This window comes from Porites lutea, chromosome 9, assembly GCF_958299795.1.
Source record: "Porites lutea chromosome 9, jaPorLute2.1, whole genome shotgun sequence".
NCBI lineage: Eukaryota > Metazoa > Cnidaria > Anthozoa > Scleractinia > Poritidae > Porites > Porites lutea.
Window position 1 is genome coordinate 31,479,909 of NC_133209.1, and position 16,500 is coordinate 31,496,408.

General features: G+C 36.4%; 3 protein-coding genes across 3 annotated transcripts in view; 1 reads left to right on the top strand and 2 right to left on the bottom strand.

Annotated features, from left to right (window-relative positions):
* Window positions 1–664: 664 nt before the first annotated feature.
* Window positions 665–8,010, bottom strand: LOC140948185 (transmembrane protein 185A-like). The gene is made up of 7 exons (XM_073397408.1): window positions 7,879–8,010; window positions 7,630–7,806; window positions 6,339–6,549; window positions 5,479–5,562; window positions 4,218–4,394; window positions 3,121–3,244; window positions 665–1,760 (listed from the first exon to the last, which is right to left on the bottom strand). Exons 1-7 carry the CDS (start codon window positions 7,914–7,916, stop codon window positions 1,546–1,548), a joined length of 1,026 nt encoding a protein of 341 aa, XP_073253509.1. The 5' UTR covers window positions 7,917–8,010; the 3' UTR covers window positions 665–1,545.
* Window positions 8,011–8,617: 607 nt separating this feature from the next.
* On the bottom strand, window positions 8,618–15,697 carry LOC140947538 (uncharacterized). Its single transcript, XM_073396671.1, has 2 exons — window positions 15,536–15,697; window positions 8,618–11,297 (listed from the first exon to the last, which is right to left on the bottom strand). Exons 1-2 carry the CDS (start codon window positions 15,589–15,591, stop codon window positions 10,841–10,843), a joined length of 513 nt encoding a protein of 170 aa, XP_073252772.1. The 5' UTR covers window positions 15,592–15,697; the 3' UTR covers window positions 8,618–10,840.
* Window positions 15,698–15,877: 180 nt separating this feature from the next.
* The window catches only part of LOC140947652 (ankyrin repeat domain-containing protein 10-like), a 9,512-nt gene continuing 8,889 nt past the window's right edge, over window positions 15,878–16,500 (top strand). Inside the window, exon 1 of the mRNA XM_073396814.1 lies at window positions 15,878–16,226. Coding sequence (XP_073252915.1) covers window positions 15,993–16,226 — 234 coding nt within the window. The 5' untranslated portion in view covers window positions 15,878–15,992. The remainder of the gene's footprint in view (window positions 16,227–16,500) is intronic.

Sequence of the window (16,500 nt, forward strand, 5' to 3'; positions counted from 1 at the left end):
GTCACCATCCTAGAACTGGGCCAACTTTTCTCCATGTAAATTTTTTGGCCAACCCGGTCAAGATGAGAGAATTAGAGTAATATTGTATGCATGAGCGCTGTTGTCAGCTCTTGGCTTGGGCAATTAGGGATTAACTCTTTTCTCATATAAACGCTCGCTAAAGTTGACTCAGCTGGGAGGGTGATCCTCATTCCAAGGGAAACTTTTCTCCAAATAAATGGGGCCTTAGATGTAATCTACGACACATTCAATAAACTGTGGCAAGCAACATTTATGAGAACGGCTTGTTTGAAGGACAATACTGAATTCAAGGTGATTTTCAAGCCCTGTCTCTACCACTCTTGATTGACAAGTACAATTATTACTGTTTTCTGGCCACAAAATCTCAGAACACCAGAAATATGTTCTGAAAGTTATTGAAATTTTGTTATCAGAAAAAAGCCAGTCAATAGGATATAGGGATATCACATCATAGTAACTAGTTAAGGTACAAGTCAATGTTACTGAAACATATTAAGTGTACATGGTTTTTGTATTTACCAGAAACAGTAATCAGAACAGAAGTGACATGGTAAATAAAACAAGCATTGTACACTTTTTTCCCAATAAATATGTTGCTATCCTGTCAAGACAAAACTTGTATAAATACCCCACTTTTATAAGAAACACCTTGTTTGTAACAGAGCTACAAGAATGAGTTGGGAACTAAGTGAAGGAAGCCTAAAAGAAATTAGTCCTACCCATGTGGTTTGCTTCAATCACAGATTTACAAATTACTAATGCTCATGTGAATTGACTGTTCCTTTAATTTGTGCAAAATATAAATCACGAGTGTCTAGCGGGTCAATGCTTCTTTAGAAGGATGAACAATAATAATGCAGAACACCTTCACTGATGGTACTGACCATTATTTGGAACAGCAGTGATAGGTTTTCTAGAGAAAACTCTGTAGAAAAACCAATTTCATTTTCTGACCCGTCAGTTCTTACTTTAGTGGGTGCCCTGAGTTCTTGGGTCAGAGTTAATCACATCCTTCATGGTTTTATCATACTGGGTTCAATTAATGAAACCTTTAGAAGTGGACACTGTAATCTACAAGAGCACTGGCCATTGTTTTAGAATCTGAACTTGTAACTTACACTTGTAAAAGTTTATTTAATTGACCCCTGGTTAAAAAGCAGTGAACTTTAAGTTGAAAAGATGAAGTTTTTTGAGCAACTGAACTCCTCCTATGCATTGGACCATATAATATTATAGTCCTTCACTCCTTCTCCAATCACAAGAGGAAGTGTGAATAAAATCACCTTTCTCCTTTGCAAAGTCTCTTTCTTGCTTAATCTTTTGAGGGCCTCTTCCATTATGTAAAACTTTGACTGGTTGATGGATTGCCAAACTCTGTTCTTTAGAAGTATGACAGAAAAGTGCACATAGTTCATACAGTCCTGTCTCCATTGTTCTGTATAACGGTGTCAGTTTTTTGTTGCCAATGTCATGTATCCAAAACATGTTCTTTCACAATATTATTAATGATGGTATTTTCTTCCACTAGTCAGGCATTTCAATAGACACCACTGGCACAACACATTTGGCTGGGTACTCATGCATTACAGGCTTGCGCTGTGGTTCAACTGCTGTTTCCTCAGGAGGTGGCCTTAAGAAGATACTTTCTGAAAATTTACATGAAATGTTGCCATACTCTTGTAGAAAGGGACATGTTCCAAGGAGAAAATCACAAAAGTCCTTTCTTATTCCGAACCACCCTGTGAAAGACAAACTTTGAGTGAGTAAAACTGAGTGAAACTAGCAAGGACGTTTGGGTCATTTTACCTTTCTGGGAAACTGCCCACCTACCCTTCCCCTAAGCCAACATTAACACTTACTTCTCACTTAAGGCAAAATGTTGGCTTAGGGGTGGGGTAAGGGGCAGTTTCCCAGAAAGGTAAAGTGATCCGGATGTTTCACGTTGTACTTGCTGTGCAGCAATGGCAAAGAAATGTACGCTGCAATTGGCCACAGCTGTGGCGGTGTCCCTGCCAACATTCTTTCTGTTTGTTTGTTAATTATTTTTTCTTTTGGCGAAGAAAAGTTGTTGTTATACTTTAAACCTGAACATTGCTTTTTTTTGCCATTCTCACTGCCGTCACTGTCGTTTTTGCTTATAAAGCTCCCTATTGCAAGATGCATATTGAACTTTCAAGAGCTGGAACATTTTTGTATATTAAAAAAAGAATTGCATTAATATGGATAATACCAAATAATGTAGAAGTTTTTATTGGTACATTTCCCACTACCTCTCCACACAAATGTTGTATTTTAAAACATTAATGTGTTGCAATTTAGTCCATGACCTTTGACCTTTATCCTAGTACAGTTTAGTCACCAAATTAAAAAAAAATGCCTAAGCTTTGAAGTAAGGCTTTTCAAGGGGTAGAAGCAACAGGCAACATGGCCCTGAAAAATGTTAACAATCCTCTCAGAAAGCACTGACAAATTGACAGAAAAGGAGGAAAAAAATGTGACAGAGACAATTAAGATTTGTTAAGAAGTGAAAGTGACATCAGTTCACTTTTGCATTTTGGCTGTTTAAGGAGCAAAATAACAAACTCTCTTCTGTTATTTCCTAGAATATTTAAATCAATTCTTTCCAAGTGCTACATCTGCTGTAAATTCCAATTATTAATTGAGTATCACAAAAATTTGTGCTTATTACCGACAGCAACGTTAATTCGTCCAAGCCAAAATCGACATTGTCTCTAACCTACCAGGTGACAGGCAGCCTTAGAAATGACCAGCAAAGTGACAGCATACACTGTACCCACCCCCCCTTCATTTGGAACCTGGCCTCTTAAGATAAGAAAGAATACTAGAAAAAATAGTAAATGGGATTTAATAGACAGGGCTGTCATCAAGTTTTGAAGCAGCTGTAGCAAATGAAGATTCATGCTGAAAACATCTCACAAAAATTTACACTGCCACCTTTGGCTTTTTACTTAATTGATCACCTGTAACAACAAGTGAGCTCAGCCTTAACAGGTGTTAGTGGATAAGGCCCTTAATGACAGCTCTGATACATATCTTATTCTGCCTATCAACTAAAAGAAAATATTATGGCAAACTTACAGTGGTTGCCCCCTTTGTGGTAGAAAGATGTTGCAAGTAAACTAAGCAGGGATATCTGAAGAGGTGCTACAACTCCTACAAACTTGTACTGTGTAATGCCATCAAGTCTGTTACAAAGGATAATCTGTAAACAAAACAGTAATCTGTCATTACTAGAAAACTCTGGTTGTTTATCATTTACATGGGCAAACCAGTTGGTTCATGGATTGGGTAAATGGCCAGTAAAATTCAGGACTCTGGTAAATTTCATCTCAGAATTGCATTTACCAATTATATTTGCACAAATCAGTTCCATTTTTAAACCGAAAAACCACTGCAAAAGCTTGAAACTAGTTTCATTGATGGCTTGAAGAAATGCAACTTGAATTTCCACCTGGAACATTCCATCTGGAAAAACAGGACTACCTTAATTTTAGATGTTCTGTTGCTCCCGAAAAATTTTCCTCTGGAACAAATAAAAAAGTCAGGTACCATTTGCTTTCCAACCAGATTTTCTGGAAACTTTGAGAAGTTAGAATTCTATGTTTTGTTACGATGTTGTTGTTCAATGGCCTAGGCATCCTTTGGTTTAGATGAGTAAAATGAAAAATAATCAATCAATCAATCAATCAATAAAAACAGTCAAACCTCCCGTAAGCGACCACCCAAAATGCAAAGGTTCAGTGATTGCTCATGAGAATTGACCCACAGGCCGTCTCTTCCTAGAAGAGACCTGGACACATCTACATTTTGGGAGAGAATTCATTACATGCATTTTGTAAGTTATGATATATTGTATACATGTAGTTTCAGGTTGCCTCTACTCTACTTTCTTAGTAGTGTAACACATATAACAATAGGAGATCAAACCATGCCTTATAAGAGGTCACTTACAGGAGGATAAAAACAATGGAAAATTCTGAAGCCGATATCCAAGAAAAGTGGTTGTGGTTACTTTGAGAGGTGGCATTTATGAAAATTTTCAACTGTAGTGATTTCACTGGAAAAATTTTGTTGTTTTGGCTACTGAGGTAGGTGTTTTGATTCGTGGTAGAGGGTAGCTTACAAGAAGTGGTCACACATGGAGGTTCGCCTGCTGATAAAAAAAATTAAATCACCTGAAATGTAAGGAGAGGAATGACAAGAAGAACTGACGCTACTGCTACCATGACATGTCCTCTGCGTTGTGCTGGAAGAACTTCTGCTGTCCGTACGAATATGATGGACCAAATAATGTAGTATAATACTAACAGGCAAAGCAAGGAGAGAACAATCCACATTGGTACAAAAACCACCTGCAGAAAGATAAGTTTTGAAAAATAGAAAGATTTAGAGTCATGTTTACAGCAAACAGCAGATGTGAGTTTGTAGAATGTGACCAAGTTTTCCCTTTGTTGTTCATTATGACTACATAGAAATCGGTAGATTCACACCAGTTCTATCCATAAAAATTGTTTTGAGCTGTTTTTATCTGCTCTTTTCCTACTTTGAAAATTTCTTAACTTGATCCTCATGTTTACTGGGTGCCATAAACACGACCCTAAATCTCTCCAATGCATTATCACCATAATATTTTGCACTCTTTTATGGGTCTAACGCACATGCTCCAGTACTGTGGCCAGCCTAACTGTAAATTTGATGGACTTTGTACCCTTTTCTGTACCAGTTTTAGATATGGCTGCTGAAATATGCCTTAGAATTATACTAGTATGGTGAATAAATTTATTTCAGGGAACAACTTGGGACTTTTCGTTGCTTTCCAAAACATGTTACTAAATTGCATCTTATTTTCTGTGGTGTTTGACCGAATTTATTATTCATAAGCTGAATCCGTCAATAGTTGCAGATTTCAGATTCGCTTCCGCAGTCCTGCATGCATAATGAGCACGCTAGGGTATTCAAACGTGAGGTAGTTAGGAAATTTCTACCAGCCCAGTTTTCTTGAATTTGATGGAAATGTCTTCAAAGAAATTTTATACATCAAAAGATTTTTCAATCTGACTGAATACAGAGAGGTTATCGTGAAAAATTTACTGCAAGCAGGAATGCAGATTTCAGCTTGATACTGGTTGTGGTAATTAATATAAATTGACTCACAGATTCATTTTTCAAATTATCAGTTCATATATTAATGGCATTTATGGGGGTATACTTGACCTGGCATGACTGAAGGATTTTTTTTATCACTCAAAAAATGTGTCAGTAATGCAATAGAAAACAGACAACTTCGGCAGGCATGGCCTAAGTAGTCCTGACAAAAAAAGTACAGTTGACTGTATGGTTGCTAAAGTTGGAAATAGGCAGAGCATGAACCCAGCCTAGTTGACTGTTTTAGATGTTTTAGAGTAATATGTTCATCTAACGTACATGTGTACTTACCACCCATGACCAGTAAATGACTCTATCCAACTTTAAAGAAAGAAAAATGAATTGAAGAACATTCACAGAAAACACTGTCTCCAGCTGTGGAGAAAAGCAGAACAAGACAGTGTTAGTCCCGCTCAGTAAATCAACCCCATTGCCTAATAGAGACCAGGGCCAGGTTGTTCAAAGCAGGGTTAAAGGTAACCCACCGGATAGTGCCAAATTTGAATAAGTGACCATTGTGAAACAAAAGATACAGAAACATGTCTATCATAAAAACACCACAATGAATAATATGCCCTGAAAAGATGTCATAATCATTTTGGAAACAGAACACAATCTTTACTTTGACCATAATATGACAAATTAAGTTTATTTGGTCAAGATGGCTGGCCATTGCATTAATTTTGTTACCTCAGTCTGTCTCCGTCCGTCCGTCCAGGACGTATAAAAATCCCCAAAGAGGCAAAATAATTCATGGTATGCATCCCATAGGATGCAAAGAATGATTGATCAATTTGAAGATTTTTTGGTAGAATATCCTGTTCGTGTGATTTCTGTGGCTGTTGTTTAAAGATGCATATTTACATTAGTCTTTTTTGTGCTTTAAATATTTAGAAGGACTATATTTTAATTTCAGTAAACTGTAATAAAGAGTTTTGTTCACAAGAACTCACCATTATAACTATTTGTAAAAAAATCACTGATGTTGGCCTTGTTCTATTTTGCATTTTTATTGACCGTGACTTCATCTTGGTCAATAAAAGCCTAAAAAAAAAACTTGGCTTGGCCAATGCCAAGCCATCTTGACCAAACAGGCTTGGCCAAATACACATTTAATGTAATAACTTTTGCATTTTGCTGGAAGAACAAACCTCAACTGATCTGTCATGTCTGAATCCCCAGATACAAGCAATGATTGACAATGATGACAGAACATACAAAGGCATAAACATGAGCCTCCAAGGAAACTGTTGTCCTCCTCCCAAGTTGATGCACACAAAAATTTCAAACATTAGAAGCAGAAGATGTAAAGCAAGGCAGATAATCATTGCTTTGAAATCAACATGACTTTCTCCTTCTCCCCTAAAACAACAATACAAAAGAAACAAATCGACTGTAAAGTATACATTATTATAAGGTTTATCTACTGATATCTGTTATAATTAATCCTGGGGGAGTTTTAAGTTTCAAGATGCATTTTCTACAAATGAGCTGTAAAATAATTTTCATTATTATTGTGTGACTCCAGAAAATATCCATACCCCCCCTCCCCCACGGAAGACTCTTTTATATGCACTCCCCACCCCCCCCCCCCCCCCCAGGGTTTTCCTTTCCAGGGGGATCTTTGATGACCACCCTTTCCCCAGAAATTTCCAGAATTTTTCAAATGGGGACTTCTTATCACCCTCGGACAGACTTGCCAACCTCCGAAAGGCAAAAATCTTGCGATTCTGAACCCGAAGCTGGGAAAAGTAGTCAGAACTGGGGAAAAGCGACAAGATTTCTCAATTACAGAGTGACATGGAGGAACCTTCAGCAGGGATTATGGGTAAACAAAGTCGCATTTCATGTAAAGCTGCAGCAGTGAACATCTTCATTGCTGCTGATATGCACACATTTGTTAGTGGCCACCTTGAAATAGGAGATTTAGATTTGTTCTGAAAGTAGTTTCACGTAATTGGTAGTAGTGGCAAGTTGTGGTAAGCAGAAGAATGTAAACAATGCACCAAGTCAACACTTTTTATCTTAAGAAGCCTTTGGGAGAAAATAATTACTATTCCTTTCAAGTCAAAAGGTCTTTGTGAAAGAATCATTGTGTTGGCCTATGATTCATCTCAACACTGGAGTCACATATAATTTTGAATTATCACATCTCAGATGGGGTAGCTTATGAAAAATTGGCAGGGGGATTTGAACCAATCAGAAGCGGAGAAAAATTTCAGTTAATGTCAATGATTATTAAAGATGTAGAGCTCGAGAGTTCAGATGGACTGCACCTGATCAATCCAGAAGAAATATTTAGTCTTAAAAATAACGTTCAACTTTTGTGTCAAGCAATTGCTAATTATTCAGTTTTCTGAGCAAATTTTTCCTTTTTGTTTTTACAAAATTACATCAGTTTTACCCCATTGCCCATCTGTGATATCTACGACTGACTTTTACCTGTACTCTGGATGTCGAATCCAAATGTAAATTCCTGTGAAAGCGCCGGTGAACACCATGATTTTCCAGATCCAGATGGGTGTAAAAACCGCCCAATAACTCCACGTGATAGTTTCATCCAAACGCAAGGCCAGTAATATCGAAAAGAGGAAGAGAGTGAAAAAAAGAAGGAATTTACTGAAATGACAAAAAAAAATCCCACGATTACAAGAGGTTATATTTAAAATTCAAGTGTTGTTTGTATTCTACCTTGGATTGAAGTCCTGGAAAAGACGTCGAAGATTCATTTTGTAGGCAAATTTATACAAAGGTGAAAAAATTCATCACGTACAACACATTCTCTCAAAATTTCCAGACATCGATGGCTTGAAAACATGGCGCGGATACTAAGCAAACCACGATCCCATAATGCTCTTGTAACTTACAAACTAATTTGTTTCCAGGTTATCTCGGTCACAAATGCCAGGCCTGTTCTGCAGGCTGCTGGGTAGAGTAGCCAGTAAATTATTAAAGAAGTTCACTTCCTCAAATGAACAAAAAAAATTGTTTGAAGTGAAAAAGTTTGCTTCTGTAGGTACTTGGATGGGCTATGTCTGATCTTATGCTTTTGAAAAAGAGAGAAGATTACTGACACGTTATGAAAAGAAAATCTTTTTGAGGAGAACTGGTAGGAATGTATTGCTGGTAAGCAAATTATATAAAAATTTCATGAAGTGTTTCTTAGTTTCTTAGTGTGTCTATGACTCTGTAAGTCCCTTGGTGTTTCATTGAACAGCTGAGAACAGACAGAAAGATTCTTAATATTTCCATGTTTCATCAGAACAATGAGCCAAACCCACGTCTATTAAACTAACAAGTAGATGAAAATGTTTGCCATTACAGATCTGATAACTTCAGTGTGGTAAGAAACCTCTTTTTGAAGAGTGTCAACTTTTTTGCTTTAAGATAATCTAGTGCATACAACAAACAAATAAAATGTTCAACAGAATGAGTACCCATACTTTATTACAAGCTGCTGATATTATGATTATTATATTTCTTATATACTTACAAATAACACCTCACACAAGAAAAGTACCTATCTGTTCAGTTATAATGCAAAATGTTAACTCACAGCAAACAGCCTAAGATTAACATATCTAATAGTTTGTTGGAAAATTGTTTTTGACGGCTTAATGTGCCAACACCCATATGCCCCATGTTTCTTTGTTTATACATGCTAGGACTAGAACATTTCCTATGATGTCCAGTTTCCATTTCACTTCACTATCCCAGCAATGAACCAAGGAAATGCAGATTCCTGCACTTGAGGAAAATGACATTACTAACATTAAAAGTTTTATAATCATTTAAATCATTCATAGTTAAAAACAGTTTAACCTCTGATCTTAGCTTATTTGAGCTTGAAAGGTTAAAATGTTTTTATCATCACTCAAAGAACAAAAATTAGTTATATCTGTGACTATGAGAGGCAAGAAACTATGGAGAGCAGTAAAATGGTGTCAGCTCTTGTTTTGGGGGTAGGATGTGTACCATAAAGATGGAAAACTTTGAGTGCCATCTTGTGGGATTTCTGCAGTAAAGTTGTTTTTCTTTAAAGTCGAGCAAGTTCCAACAAGGTCACTAAAGAGTTTCTAAACACTAAGTTGTAGTCAACAGTGTCACAACACTTTTTATCAATAACATCATTGGGTACTAAAAATAATTTATTAAAAAGCCTGGAGTTAAATGACTATTCACAAAACACACAAAGGTGACTTCTGACAGGGGACATGTACACCTTGATTATCTTCTAAAATCAAAGTATTGTCGTCAAAATAACCTCAACTTTTGCAAAAGTCATGTAGTCTGGCAAAAACAGAGTATTCTAAATTAAAAGCTTTCCTGCCAAAAATCTTCAAGCAGAGCAAAAACCAATAACAAGTGTTACAAACATTTTGTGTGGAGATTAATATTATTGGAATCATCATCACACACCCAGAAAATACAGCCAATGGAAAATAATTGGTTAATTGCTGTTCTTGCATAAACTAACCACACTGAATAAGTAAAAATGTCATTATTATGAAATGGTGACATTTTTTCTTGCTAAGTACAGTTATGTTGTAATGATATGAAACTGAGATAGTTATATATTAACAGGGTGCAAAGAAAATCATTCTTACTGCTTGTCATTTGGGCAAGCTGAAGCTAGCATTTACCAGCCCAGACATCATTTCAACTAGCCCCAAAAGCTTTATGACGAGCAGAATAGATTTCAGAGTTCTTCTGTTATTTGAATTCCTCAAAAAACATCACTTGCCCACCGGGCAAGTTAAAAAAAGAATTGACTAGCCCAATCGCAAAATCCACCAGCCGAGGGCTATCGGACACTACTTTCTTTGCACGCTGTATTAAGTAGTTAGATTAAGTGATTACATGGTTAATACTCTCTTGAGGTTACTGGATACCTTCAGATTAATGACAATTTCATTCAAGTTTTGATTTCTTTCTTTTTCAATTTTTTTTTTTTGAGGGGGGGGGGGGGTAGGGGTATACAAAATAAGTTCACACTATCACTTAGTAGTGAACACTGCAGATTGATATTTTCCTAAAAGCTGCCTCTTTGAAATAATTTTTCTTTGTGCAAAGGAGACATCTTAAAAGCTAAAGCTTAAAGGAAATGTCAAATTTAGAGGGAAGTTAGTTTCCTTGAAAATAACTTGTCAAGGACTTTATATTTCTCAGAAAATGCTTATTATTATTGTTTATTTTCTGAATTTTCTACAGCATGCCTAAGTATATCCAGTAACCTTAAGGATGTGTTTTAAAGGAAGCATTCGAGCATGAGGTATCATGACATACCATGGATTTTAGACCCACTGGATGCTACTTACAACTGTAAACTTCAAGTCTGCTCAGTAAAAGTTGCAGATGTAACTGTACAAATGTGATTTTTTTTTCTGTTAAATATGGCCAGTGTTACACACCTAAGTGAATTTTCTTGAGATCACTAATATTACCCTTGCTCTGCAGCCATTACTAGATGGGAGGAGACCAAGCTTAACAATGAAAAAGAGGCTACTACGTTTTCAAGAAATTCAGTTGTAAAATCCAGGTCCAGCGTCAAGAAAAGGAGAAAGTCATACAAGACAGTTGTCTACTAAAATGTAATTATCAATGTTAGGACAGAAGTTAAAAAAAAAAACCAGTTTCTCATCTGACAAAGAGCTCAACCAAAAGATATTTGTGATGCTCCGCCAGGGGGAGCATGAACTTTGACAGAAGTGTGACTTCTTTCCTCATTGCTTCCACCCTTACCGCTGATGATATCCTCCCTCTTTCTTGGTGGAGGGGGCTTAGATTCTGTTGGTTCCTTAAAGACTTGTGATTTTTGTCGTGCCTCCTGATGTGGATTAACGTTGTGAGGTTTCCGCGGCTCTGGTTCGAAGGATGGTTTCGGGGCAGGCTGTGAATCACCAAATACAGAGGAGTGTTGCCGTCTTTGTTGGCTTTCTGCGTGGTGTTTTGGAGTCACGGCAGAAGCAGTTGCATCAGAGGCAAAAACATTTGATTTATTGCGCTCAGCTTGACAGCGGTTAACTTCTTTCCTTACAGGCCCTGAGGGAGTGCTTCCATCATTTCCAAACAAACTTATTGATGTTTTTCCACCAGGTGGTGCTAGCACTCTGAAAAATAATTTTTCAGTTTGCAGTAGTTAATTGCATTTTCCCATGACTCTGAACTATAGTGACTAAAGGAGATGAAGACAGATTTTACTGTAGTTGAACCGCTCCTTATGGACACCAAATTTCATACAGTTTCTACCTCTTTCATAAAGACACCACTGTACAACCGACACTAGGTTTTGTCCCTTTGATGTTCATTTCAAGGTAGCCTGAATGCACATTTTGCTGAATCACAAAAGCAAGTTAAGAATGCAGAAACTCAAACAGGGTTTAAAACAATAACATGCTTAATGCACTAAGCCTTTAACTAATAATAAGGCAAAATTGCATGCTGTGATTCACAACTGCATACCCATCAAAGCTCTAGTAGGTGCTGGGTCTTAATGAAAACCCTGCATCTTTGAAAAGTAATATGAGGGATCAAAAGTTTTTTTCTTGAATCTGATGCTTAGAAGGCTCACTAAATCAAGTGCTTTCTTACATCAACAAATTAAAGCAAATAACACAATTAAATAAAAGATAAATACTAAGCAAACACTCATGTATACAGGGCATGAAATTAACTTTTTTTCTCCAGTAACTGGATGTCGAAATAATTTAGAGTAGTTGCCAATTACAATAAGTTGGTTGCCACTGTTTGAAAGCCATATTTTTAAAACTCTGTCCATTTACAAGATAGACCCCATACATGTATTTATGGAGTTTATGAAATGTTTTTCATTTTTAATCAAAGAATTGAATAGATTTGATTAAATTTTAGCAATTTAAGTTGTGAAGACCTCCTTTCAAAGTGAGGATAAATTGCTTTTATATCCAACAGTCTTTTTATCCTGCCCCAGCCCCAGTTTACTGGACGCAATACCTACTCTCGTACAAGGTTTATTTAACAGGTGAATGTCGATTTTTTTCACTGAAAGTGAGAAAAATGTGTTCTTGCAATTAATGTCATTCTTCTAAGGCTTATTTGTTATTAATTAACTGCGATATCTGTTCTTTATCGTGCAATAGGAAGAAATTAGCCACTTATAGCTTAAACTGACAAATCACCAGTGACTTTTGAATTGGGACAAAGGCCTTCGTAAAGGGCTATTTTAATCCAAGATGGCGTTTCGTGACTTTAGAAAGGGTCATACATAACGTTACATGCTACTTTAATTCAAATTGCGTCTAGTAGATCAGGAACGTGCTGTATCTTTTCTTGAAAACAAACTGAACGACAAAGTTTTTAAGCCCTGTGATCACTGCTACAGAGTACTCTCACATGTCTTTGGCAATTTACAGGACCCTTAGGCAAAGTGTAGTGAAGTATTCTACTAGCCAAGTTGGCTACTTATTTTAAGGATTTATTCACCAAAGTGAAAAATTTGGTCACAGTGGCAACCTAATTAGGTGCAATTTCATGTGCTGGTATCTGAAACATCATGTAAAGACCTTAAGGAACTGCAATCTGGAACTTTTAAAGCTTTGGCAGAGGTAGCCTAAGAAAACAGCTGCCATTTTGCGACACCACCCTTGGTTTCCCCACGAAATGACATCTGACCGCAGAAATTCCATACTGATGATGTGTCACTACTGTGATGTGGGTAGTGCTCCTGATTGGTTGATACTTTCCTTAAACCATTTAGAAACACTACCCAGATCTGTGTAATGACACGTCATCAATATGGAATTTCTGCACTGGTTCCTGAGACTTCATTTTGCAGGGAAACCAGTGGTAGGGTCATAAAATGTCAGCTGTTTTCTCAGGATATGGCAGAGGTTCACAAACAAAAATGGAAATGGCCAACAATATTATTTGTACTTGCACTTGTTTAATCATGTCCTTGGTTTTATTTGTAGCTTCTCATTATCATAAACAGTAACTGCCATAACCAATTGAATAAAAATAAAATTAGAACAAAGACTAAAATTAACCCGAGACATAGTTGCAATTAAATGCTAGAAGAAAGTGAGCAAGGTAGCTTACTTTCAGCTGGACAATGTAAAGATCACAAAACAATGTGAAAAAGTCATTGTAAAAATTTAATCCACGGGGACTTGAATACACATGTAGATCTCATGTATCTCGCTAAAATTGCCTGATGAGTGTGGTTCCCTTTATGCCATACAAAACAGAGCTCAGCTGTAGCAATAAAGCCATGTATAGCCTCTGAAGCCTGGAACTATTACATTATTGCTTCTGAAAAGTTGAGCACTCTAGAAAAATTCCTCTAACTGCATTGTAGTTCAGAAAATAGATACATACATGTAGATCACATACATATCTCTCTTCCACAATGTCAGCTTTGATATTGCTAATGTAACATATTTTAAGAAGACATTTCCTCTTTAGTTACAGCTCACATTATTTGTAATATTTAAGCCTTCCTGTCACAAACACTGCCAGAGAAGCAATATAAATTGTTTTGTCTGTTGCAGAGGTCAAAACAAATGCAATTTTAAGACACTAAGGAATTTTAATTACTCAAAAGCTAGCCTTGCACTAAACCTCACTAGCTCCACTAGCAAAACATTAATTCCGTACCATGATATAACCATTGGTATAGGTAATAGTATATTGCTGAGGTCGAAACAAATGCAATTTTAAGACACTAGGGAATGTTAATTACACAAAAGCTAGCCTCGCACTCAAACCTCACTAGCTACACTAGCAAAACATTAATGCCGTATCATGATATAACCATTGGTATAGGTGGCATATTTAATCAAAACTGTTATAAATAATTTCACGAACCGTTAGGTGAGTGAAATTTGAGACAATTTTAAAATATCACGAGTGGTATTTATGCCAAATATCACGCACAAATCATGCTATTATTTGTTTATACTATACTACTACCTGCAAAAGGTTTTGTAATTTGTAATTTTTGAAATACCACTCCTCTAAGCCAATCAAATTTCAGAAATTTCTCATGTAGTAGTATAACAAATCTAATATATTATATCAAAAATTTAACATTTAATTGTATAAAAGAGATTTTATCAGAAGTAATAACAGGAGCACTTTCAACGCATCACATTCATAACAAACACTTCACACTCTCATGCATTCTACTTCACCAGTGTGTTGGCAAAGAAAGCAGGCGTCAAGAAGCATGCCTTTTAACACTTATTTGTAAAAAAGATTGGAACAAACAAATACTTCAAAATGCTCGCAATGAAATTTCATTAATTATCACTGCAAAATCAAGAAAGTGTATGTCGTGTACATTTTAAGTTGTGAATCAAAAGCAGTTTAACTTAAATCATATCTTAGACTCAAACCAGGTAGTGATTGACAAAACATTACGACATAAATGAAAGCTAAAGGAAGCCTGTTAAAGAATATATTGTTCCTTGACGTTCTTTTTAAACTACATTGTACTTCGGCGATTATATATTGATTCTGCTTATTTAAGATGTTAATATTTGCTAGTGATCAGAAAATAATAATAATAAAAAACACTCATATACACGATGAACAGATTATGGAGAACTATCTCGATTCTTCGCAAAATGAAGCAAATGACGCATAAAACTAAGGGAAATTTGGCTTCGAGCCGTAAATTATGTATGACATCTTGGAACGGCCCTAATTAACAATTCAAGCTGTATTATTCTTCGATGTAACAGAGCACAGTATTGCAACGACGAAAAACTCTCAAATAAGCTTGCAAAGATAAAAGTTCCAAAGCGCTTTGAAATTGTGGAATGAAGCGTAATGTTTACGTCTGGCAATGCGAAAAATTATATTTGTGCCCGTAACACAAAGCCATCCATTGAATTTGTGTCATGATGAAACCAGCGTGTAGACGAAAAACGCGGCAAGATTGATTCGCGTAAATAAATAACCGTCATTGTAAATACGTTTGAAATACTCAGAGGAAAATTTGTTCAAATGCCTTCAGATTTCAAAAGGCTTACAAACGGCTACATTAATGGCAGTTCAAGACGACACATGTACAACAAAGCGAAAATTGAATAAATTTTACACGGGAAACTTTATTCATGACACCAACTCGAGCGAGAAGCTAAGGAAAACTAGGGAAGCGGAACATATGATCGGTTTAAATAAACACGGTTCATTTGAACTAAAGAATAATGATGTTTATCGAATGAAATACGGTTTGATTTCTACTGTTTTAACACGCAGAAGAAAGTAAGCGAACGTAAAATGTCAAAACAACCGTCGACAAAGAACTGTTAAAAATTTTGTCTGCTCGGGAAAACGCGTGAAAAGTAAGCAAAAGACAACTTACTTTGTTGATATGTGAGTTGAATCTGTAATACCAACTTGGTTGTCAGTGCTGCTCATGGCTCCTTTTGTCAAAAAAACTGAGCTTTTAAGCTTTCAATTGAACCGCAAGATAGTTTGAAATCTCCCTCTTCAAGCAGAACGGATATACAAAATTTATGACAGGAAGTACTGATAATAACCACAAAATCCCGGATGACGAGAATTGCAAATTTCAAATGGCTTTCTTTCATTCCGTTTCTCTGATTGGTTCGTTTTCGAGCGGCTGAAAAATTCTCGCTTTCTGATTGGTCAATAGAAAAAAGATTGAGTGACAAGCTACCGCATGGTCTGTGGGTGACTCTTTTCGGCGGGATTTTTATTGTTTGTAGTGTAAAATTACTGGGGATGTTTTATTTTGGTTTCATCTTTGACTCTTGAAGTATTATCTATTCTTTTTTCGGACCCATTTTGGATTAACCATGGGATCTGAGTGTGGTTTTCAAACGAAGCAGCAGCTTAATGAGTGTATTTTACGTTGTGCCTGGTCTGAGCATCCTCTTCCTCCTATTCACAGAGCTTGTAGGGACGGAGACATGCTTAGTCTAACTTACTTAACCGTTCAAGGAGACAGACTTGCAGTTTTTCGCTCCCTAAATGAGCAAGACCATTACTTAAAGTGGACCCCTGCACACTGGGCTGCCTTCTTTGGAAAGGTTAGTTTAGTTGTCGGTTTAGTTTGTGAAGAAAATACAATTTCTAAAACAGGAAAACAAACAGCTTGTAGGTCAGCTGTAAGCTAGCGATAAGACTTTTAAACAGTCCTTCTTTCATTTTCTTTACAGAGCTCTTGCAGTTATTATAGCAGTATTTGGCATGTACTTCATACTCGACTTTGTTTTTATAGGGTCTTACAGATTTTTTTTGCAACAGACAGTCCAAAGATTCCTCTCGTGACTGCCAAATTCTTTGATGCTTAACAGCTGATCA

Coding starts and splice junctions, on each gene's coding strand:
- LOC140948185 (XM_073397408.1), bottom strand. CDS start 7,916: ATGAATCTTCGACGTCTTTTCCAGGACTTCAATCCAAG. Junction 7,807..7,878: donor TTCCAGGACTTCAATCCAAG/GTAGAATACAAA, acceptor TTGTCATTTCAG/TAAATTCCTTCTTTTTTTCA. Junction 4,395..5,478: donor TCATTTACTGGTCATGGGTG/GTAAGTACACAT, acceptor ATCTTTCTGCAG/GTGGTTTTTGTACCAATGTG.
- LOC140947538 (XM_073396671.1), bottom strand. CDS start 15,591: ATGAGCAGCACTGACAACCAAGTTGGTATTACAGATTCAACTCACATA. Junction 11,298..15,535: donor TCAACTCACATATCAACAAA/GTAAGTTGTCTT, acceptor ATTATTTTTCAG/AGTGCTAGCACCACCTGGTG.